Genomic DNA, 9189 nt, shown 5'->3' with positions numbered 1-9189 from the left:
CTAACTTCTTGAGTTCTTTGTATATATTGGATATTAGCCCTCTATCAGATATAGGGTTGGCAAAGATCCCAATCTGTTGGTTGTTTTGTCCTATTGACAGTGTTCTTTGCCTTACAGAAGATTTGTAATTTTATGAGGTCCCATTAGGCAATTCTTAATCTTAGAGCATAAGCTATTAGTGTTCTGTTCAGGAACTTTTCCCCTGTGCCCATGTCCTTGAAGCTCTTCCACACTTTCTTTTTAATTTGTTTCAGTGTATCTGGTTTTATGTGGAGGTCTTTGATCTACTTGGACTTGAGCTTTGTATATGGAGATAGGAATGGATCAATTTGCATTCTTCTATATGCTAACTGACATTTGAGCCAGCACCATTTCTTGAAAATGCTGTCTTTTTTCCACTGGATGGTTTAAGCTTCTTTGTCAAAGATCAAGTGACCATAGGTATGGGGATTCATTTCTGGGACTTCAATTCTATTCTATAGGCTTTTATAGTAGGATCTGATGATTTTTTTGGATTTCCTCAGTTTCTGTTGTTTTGTCTCCTTTATATTTCTGATTTTGTTAATTAGGATACTGTCTCTGTGTCCTCTAGTTAGTCTGGTTAAGGGTTTATCTATTTTGTTGATTTTTTTCAAAGAACCATCTCCTGGTTTGGTTGATTCTTTGTACGTTCTTTTTGTTTCCATTTGGTTGATTTCAGCCCTGAGTTTGATTATTTCCTGTCATTGACTCCTCTTGGGTGAATTCCTTCTTTTTGTTCTAGAGCTCTCAGATGTGCTATCAAATTGCTGGTGTATGCTCTCTCTAGTATATTTTTGGAGGCACTCAGCTATGAGATTTCCTCTTAGGACTGCTTTCATTGTGTCCCATAAGTTTGGGTATGTTGTGGCTTCATTTTCATTGAACTGTAAAAAGTTTTTAATTTTTTTATTTATTTCTTCCTTGACCAAGTTATCATTGAGTAGAGTGTTGTTAAGTTTCCACATGTATGTGGGCTTTCTCTTGTTTATGTTGTTATTGAGGACCAGCATTAGTACGTGTTTATCTGTTAGGATACAAGGAATTATTTCAATTTTCTTGTATCTGTTGAGGCATGTTTTGTGACTGATTATATGGTCAATTTTGGAGAAGGTACCATGAGGTACTGAGAAGAAGGTATATCAAGGATGTAGTTTCCCTCCTGGTATTGAGTTTTCCATTTCTTATCATTTGAAGGGCTGGGTTTGTAGAAAGATATTATATAAACTTGATTTTGTCATGGAATACCTTGGTTTCTCCATCTATGGTAATTGAGAGTTTTGCTGGTTATAATAGCCTGGGCATTTGTGTTTTCTTATGGTCTTTATGACAGAAACCTAGGATCTTCAGGCTTTCATAGTCTCTGGCAAGAAGTCTGGTGTAATTCTGATAGATCTGCCTTTATATGTTGCTTGACATTTTTCCCTCACTACTTTTAATATTCTTTCTTTGTTTTGTGCATTTGGTGTTTTGATTATTATGTGGCAGGAGGAATTTCTATTCTGGTCCAGTCTATTTAGAGTTCTGTAGGCTTCTGGTATGTTCATGGTCATCTCTTTTTTTAGGTTAGGGAAGTTTTCTTCTATAATTTTGCTGAAGATATTTACTGGTCTTTTAAGTTGCATGTCTTCACTCTCTTCTATACCTATTATCCTTAGGTTTGGTCTTCTCATTGTGTCCTGGATTTCCTGGATGTTTTGGGTTAGCATCTTTTTGCATTTTGCATTTTCTTTTACTGTTGTGTCAATGTTTTCTATGCACCTGAAATTCTCTCTTCTATCTCTTGTATTCTGTTGGTGATGCTTATAGGTATGGTTCCTGACTTCTTTCCTAGATTTTCTATCTCGAGTTGTCTCTCTTTGTGATTTCTTAAGTGTTTCTACTTCCATTTTTAGGTCCTTGATGGTTTTGTTCAATTCTTTCACCTTTTTGGTTGTACTTTCCTGTAATTCTTTAAGGGATTTTTGTGTTTCCTCTTTAAGGGCTTCTACCTGTTTACTTGTCTTCTCCTGTATTTCTTTAAGGGAGTTATTTACATCCTCTTAAATTCCTCTATCACCATCATGAGATATGATTTTAGATCCGTATCTTGCTTTTCTGGTATGTTGGGGTATCCAGGACTTGCCGTGGTGGGAGTACTGGGTTGTGATGATGCCAAGTAATCTTGGTTTCTTTTGGTAAGATCTTTGCATTTGCCTTTCATCATCTGTTAATCTCTGGTGTTAGATGTTCTTGCTGTCTCTGGCTGGAGCTTGTTCCTCCTGTGGGTCTGTAAGCATGTTTCAGCATTCCTGGGAGATCAGCTCTCCCCTGGTAAGACCTGTGTGCAGAGGGCTGTGGATTAACCGTTCCCCCTGGGTGTAGATAGAGGTAGGAAGGACCCTGTCCCAGCTGCTCTGCTGCTTCTGTGGCCTGTACCTCCTGGCTGGTTCCACCTTGGAAAGTCATAGTATAGAAAATGGAGATCTCATCTGAGTCCTGGGATCAGACACTTCCTGGAGACAATCTCTCTGCTTGGGGAAAAGTTACATAGAAGGTTCTGGATCAGCCACCCCTCCTAGTTGTAGATGGAGGTAGAAAAGCCCCTGTTTCAGCTGCTCTGCCATTTCTGTGGCCTGTCTTATAATGGCTTTTAAATAGCTAAATGAGGAAATTTGGAAATTTTATTCCAGAAATTATAGGATTCCACTTTCATATTTGATAAAATCCATTTTAAAACACAGACATAAGATGATAACACAGAAAACTCTACAAATCAAATCAATTAAATTTTCAATCAATTCAATCATTAAGGTAATTCATACTTATTTGTTGAATATATAATATAAACTCTGAAACATAGAGGTCAACTTTTTCTAGATAAGTGCCCCCACTTAGAGGTGCAGCTATTAGCAGTTGATGATTGCTAAATGGAGAGTCACTGTCATTTAAGAACATGACTGCTGATAGACTGCTCAATAAATTTTTCCACCTGTGATTTTCAATCCCAAGTTATGAAAGGTAATATCAGGTTACATGAAAGGAAAAGGGAAGATATGCTAGAGTTTTGTTTGCAAAAGAGCATAGGAGTGGGTAGGATAGAGGTGAGTGTATAGCACTGAATGTATTAATTCAAGATGTATGAAGAAGCTTTTGAGGAATTCTCAGGTTTTAAGCTATAAAAATCAAAAAGTGCCTTTAATGGGTGATCAATGCTTTTAACAAAAGACACAGGGTTACTAACTCAAATTCTCAGTGCTAGGCATGGTTCATATGAGTAAATATGGAGGTCCAGAGGCACCTAAACCGCACAGACTATCAGCATTTATCTCATTTGTGTCCAAAGTAAGTAGATACAAAAATCCTATTGCTGAAAATTCCACTCACTTTACATACAGAACATAGCAAAATCAACCTTGGATGACCAGAAAACTAGTTTCCAGAGGCTAAGCTTGCATGGTATCATAAGATTCTATGGAGAGTACCAGGAGAGAGAAGACACAGTGGTCTCATTTAGCACTGAACTCATTATTTCAACATGATTGCTAATATTTACCCACTGATATAATTTTTTATACTGGAATGATAATTCTAGAGGCAGCCAAGTGCTTCCTGATTGGCTGTTCCATTGGAGATATTACATGTTTCATACTGTAATATCAAAGCCTAGGAAATCATGGTCTCTGTGATAGAACATACTAATAGTCTTATATTTATTCTGGAAATTGACCTCTATCTTTTAGATATAGATTTATAATACTCTCAATTTTGGTCACAGTAACTTCTTTATGTAGTGAGTAAGCAGAGACATATATCTGATCAAAGTGTCATTATTAATAACCATGAACTCTCAGGTGTGAATCATTTATATTAACCTTCCCTCATGCAAGGTTCATGGATCCTCACAGAAGAATGAACAGACAGAACATAAGATCTAATGCATGATGAAGAGATAGTTGTGAGATACAGAATTCTTGACCATACATGGCTTTCACACAGATGAATTTCAGCATCTGTGGTTACCTGCATCAGACTAAGTAATTCAAAGCTACAACATGAAGAGATGAGGGGCTACCAAGTGCCCCCACTTAGAGGTGCAGCTATTAGCAGTTGATGATTGCTAAATGGAAAGTCACTGTCATTTAGGAACATGACTGCTGATAGAATGTCCATGGTCTTTTTGATTCACCAGTGCAAGGTCCATACTGGTAGCAGAAATTGGACTTGGGAGTATATTTATAATAGTCAAAAGAGGATATTAAGTTCAAAGTGATAGCGTAAGAGAATGATGATAAGTTGAGGAAATGAACTTTCTAAAATTTAGAAATTTTCAAAGAATAAAAAATCTTATTTAAAAATAATTATTTCAAAATCATGAAATATATATTTTAAAATATATATACTTAAACTAAGACAATTTTGTTAAGTTGATTTTTGTGTAGTATTTAATTTAATTTCAAAATCATAACATTAATAATAAAATTATGCTTATTATGTGAAACTATTTATCCTAGTTTATTATGATGCTAATAAAATCATACCTCATATACAGCTAATATGAAATTCAAAATAACTATGTTGTAAGTATAAATAATGTTGATTTGTAAAAATGACAAATTATCTTTGCTCCTTGGGCATCCTTAAAACAATACACAATATTACTCCAAAATATCTTTTTGGGGTTGTAAATCTTCAACATTTCTATGTCTGAGGTAAAGCAAGAACACATATATGAGGTAGTATTATATTTGCAATCATGTAAATAGATTTTATATGCTAATACATATATTTGCAAGTGATAATTTTATGACTAAAATTATTTCACATTCAGTATTTGGAGCCTGTTCATTTTATTTATCTGGATTTATAGAAAGTGTCTTAGAAAATACTATCACTTGAATACTAAAAATGAATGTTTTGTAATTATTTAAGTTGAGAAACTAAAGCACTGATAATTTCCCAGAAGATACAATAACTTCTTACCAAGTCAATAAAAATCCTGTTGTGAAGTTCAAATCATATAATCTCATAAGGGAGTAAATGTTACAAACTATCTGCTATTAAAAATAAATACTGAAAGGGTATGCATCTTTTAGGTAAACAGAGCAATAAATTGATATCTTGGATATATAAATATATTATCATTTGTGACAAGTATTGATTACTATAAACCTAGATTTTGATCCTGCACAAACAGTGTCCTCTATTGTCCTATCTAATTTTACTGTACTCTATTATGTACTGCTCTATTCTATAAACTTACTAAGGTCAAGAACAAGAACAAGCAATGAAGAAGTATCAACATAAGTAGATTGTCTAAAGATTGTTTTACTTATAAATACTGCTTAAGTTAAAGAATATGAAAAGCAGACTCTGAATAGATTTTTCTAGGCAAATATTTTGTTTTTCTTGTTATCTAAACAATTTTATATATTTAACATCATTTTAATTTATTGCTTTAATTTCAATGACTATAACACAGGTATTTGAAACAAAAGAAATTTGAAAGCAGTGCAAAACAGAAATGTAAGATTAATATGGAACGTACATTGACTTTTTCTTTCAAGTCTGAGATGTTGCCTTCTTTTCGATAGACTGCAAATTCAGAACTCTGTAATATGGCTTCTGAACGAGTAATCCAACTGTGAAGTTCAGTTATATCGACATCCAACCTAAAAGAGCAAAGAATTAGGCTCATTATTTCTTTATTATCTCTTTCCTCAGTATGGAGAGAGAGAAATATATTCAAATTTACTACACCCCTTCTCATCTGATGCCCCTATTATTGTTAATAGTATCACCATCTCCCTTGTTAAGTAGATTCAAACTTTGGAGTCAACTTTGATCTAGATTCTTGTGATCATGGAGTCCATTTTATTCAACTCAATGAAGCAATCATCTACACAACATTTCCTACAAGCTATTATCTAGACTCTGCTTGAAAGTTTTGCTCCCACACCACTCCAAATGACTATTTTTTTAAAAAAAATTATTTACAATAAACTGAAACAGCGCCATGCTGGTTGCACAAATTAAACCATAATCTGATATTTATGTTCTCACATGGTATCTGACCCATCAATGTGGGCTTTTCCATGCTACTTGGTAGAGAAAAATGGACATCAATAAGAGTAACCCAAGTAAGGTCTTAGCACATAACTGTATATTATAATCCTTCCTCATACAGCACACATTCTGAAACATCAGTTATAATATAAGTTGCCAGACTGGGTGATGATGCTTTGAATAATTCTCCATTATCAGTAAAGAAGTACAAAGTGATATTTGTGTGAATACTTGTATTTTATGTTCTGAAACATCTTAACATGATTTGAAGTTACTGAAATACATGCTCCAACTAATATTATAAAGAAACAAATAAATGCTCAGCATACAAATTTCTCTAAGTCAGTTACATTTGTTGTGATGAAACAATGCAACCAAAGCAACTTGTGGGAGGGAGTTAATTAGGCTGATTCTTCTGAGAGGAAGGAAACTTAGCTCAGAAAATGCTTAAGTTTGATCTGGCTGTAGGCAAGTATACTGATGATAAGCAGATAACAAAGGCAAGAACTTGGAGGTGGGAGCTGATACAGAGATCTTGGAGAAGTGCTGCTTACTGGCAGGGCTTGTTCAGCCCACTTTCTCATAGATCCCAGGGCACCTAACCCAGGTGGCGTCATACATAATAGACTGTGACTTCCCACATAAGTTGCTAATTAAATAAACTGTTCAACATGCTTGCCTACAGCCAGATATAACCAAGGCATTTTCTCAGCTGAGCTTCCCTCCTATCAAATAACTCAAGTTTGTGTGGAGTTGACATAAAACTAGCCAACACTGGAACTATAAGAAACGATTAATCATTGTTGTTTGAGGATATTAAATTTTGTGAGGGTCATTCTGCTGCAACAAATATCTTACCATCTACCCAGTTATTTCAGAACCTGTTTTCCTGTGATCATTGAAGATACTCTGAATATTGAATCTAAACAGTGGTCAGTTCAATGGCCACAGAATCGAGTGTATTCCTACCAACATTTCTTCCTGCTCAATAGCAGTATATCTTATGAGAGTATGTTTCAGGTTGTTGATTTTGGGTTTTAATTCAATGTAAAATTTGCAGTCTATGTCTATATATTTTCACTGGGAATTGGACAGGAAAGACTAGAAATTCTGAGAGGTTAGTATTTCCTTAGTATTAATAAGAGAATTGTTGGAGTTCTTAAGCATCTTCGAAATGATTCCACTCCTTTGAACAACCATGGAATGTTTTATACACAGTCTCTCAGAGGTCCTTGTGGGACTGAATGCCAGTTGTCCACAGTAATAACCACATTTCTGTTTATTTAACATCTTCTATTGGCCACATTCTTTTCCTTATGCTCCTCCTTAGTAAGTATTAGGAACACTTTTAAAATAAATTATTTGAACTTCTGAGTCTCCAGAACTGCAAGGAAAGTCTGTACCATGTCAATGTGGGCCTTCAGTCCATAATTATGCAATAAATATTTTTAAATTTAAATTTGAACTCACAACATGATGTGTTTAAAGGATTTTCTAATGTTTTAAGAACTCTGAGCTACTTTTATTCTCTAGCTTTCTTAGGATTGCAAAGTTTTCTTCTTTATAGAAAAAAAGTTCAACTAATACTCAAAACTCTCCTCCTTCCTATGTGGAAACATTGCGTCTTACCATGTACATCTCCCTCCTCATGTTCTCTGAAATTTGACTGACTTTAGCTTTTCTATAAAATGTACCTATATTTTCATTTTGGACATCAGTCTATGACTTCACATGCATGAGTCCAAATATTCAATTATCTATGATAGAAATTGAACCACACCCTCTGAGCCAATTTTAAAAGAAATTATCAAAACTGATAAAAGGCATATTATGCTATCTTTACTCATGAATATATTCAAAAGCATTCATATTTTTTCACAGGATCAAGAACAAACATTTCAAGATATCCTATTTGATATTTGATGGACATGTCAACCTTACACTATCTGCAGCATACCCAAACTTATGGGACACAATGAAAGCACTGCTAAGAGAAAAATCCATAGCACTAAGTGCCCTGGTAAAGAAACTGGAGAGATCTTACACTAGGAACTTTACAGTCCACCTGAGTGTTCTAGAAAGTAAAGAAACAAACTAACCCAAGAGGAGTTAGAATGCAAGAAATAGTCAAATTCAGGGCCTAAATCAACCAAATAGAAACAAAGAGAAAAATACAAAGAATCAAAACCAAAAGCTGGTTCTTTGAGAGAATAAGCAAGATAGATAAACCCTTAGCCAAACTAACTACAGGGCCTAGAGGCAGTATCCAAATTAACAAAATCAAAAATGAAAAGGGAGACATAACAACAGAAACAGAGGAAATTAAAAAAAAATCATCAGATCCTACTACAAAAGCATATACTTAACAAAACTGGGAAATCTAGATGAAATGGATGGTTTTCTGGTTAGATACCACATACCTAAGTTAAATCAAGAGCAGGTAAACTATCTAAACAGATCCATATCACACAAGGAAATAGAAGTCATTAAAAGACTCCAACCAAAAAAAGCCCAAGGCCAGATGGATTTAGTGCAGAATTCTATCAGACTTCCAAAGAATAACTAATACCAATATTCCTCAAACTATTACATCAAAGAGAAACAGAATGAACACTATGTTATTGAGTCTATGAAGCCACAATTACTCTGATACCTAAACCACAAAAGGACCCAACCAGAAAAGAAAACTTCAGACCAATCTCACATATGAATATAGATGCAAAAAGACTCAATAAAATAATTGCAAACCGAATCCAAGAACACATCAAAACCATCATTCACCATGATCAAGTAGACTTCATCCCAGGGATGCAAGGTTGATTCAATATATAAAAATCCATTAATATAATCCACTATATAAACTTAGTCAAAGAAAAAAATCACATGATCATCTCCTTAGATTCTGCAAAAGCATTTCACAAAAGACAACACCTCTTAATGTTAAAAGTATTGGAGAGATCAGGAACTCAAGGCCCATACCTAAACATAATAAAAACAATTTACTGCAAACAAACAGCCAGTAAAAATTTAAATGGAGAGATACATGAAGTAATCCCACTAAAATTGGGAACAAGACAAGGATGCCCACTCTCCCAATATCTATTCAATATAGTACTCAAAGTACTG

General features: G+C 34.4%; 1 protein-coding gene across 1 annotated transcript in view; it reads right to left on the bottom strand.

Annotated features, from left to right (window-relative positions):
- Dmd (dystrophin) overlaps nucleotides 1-9189 on the bottom strand; it is a 2056279-nt gene that overhangs the window by 1329767 nt on the left and 717323 nt on the right. Inside the window, exon 17 of the mRNA XM_031364700.1 lies at nucleotides 5546-5669. Within this exon, the coding sequence (XP_031220560.1) occupies nucleotides 5546-5669 (124 nt within the window). The remainder of the gene's footprint in view (nucleotides 1-5545; nucleotides 5670-9189) is intronic.

Source organism: Mastomys coucha, chromosome X (genome assembly GCF_008632895.1).
Source record: "Mastomys coucha isolate ucsf_1 chromosome X, UCSF_Mcou_1, whole genome shotgun sequence".
NCBI classification, from domain to species: Eukaryota; Metazoa; Chordata; class Mammalia; order Rodentia; family Muridae; genus Mastomys; species Mastomys coucha.
Note: the sequence above shows the minus strand (reverse complement) of the source record. Positions and strands in the feature narration are given on the sequence as shown.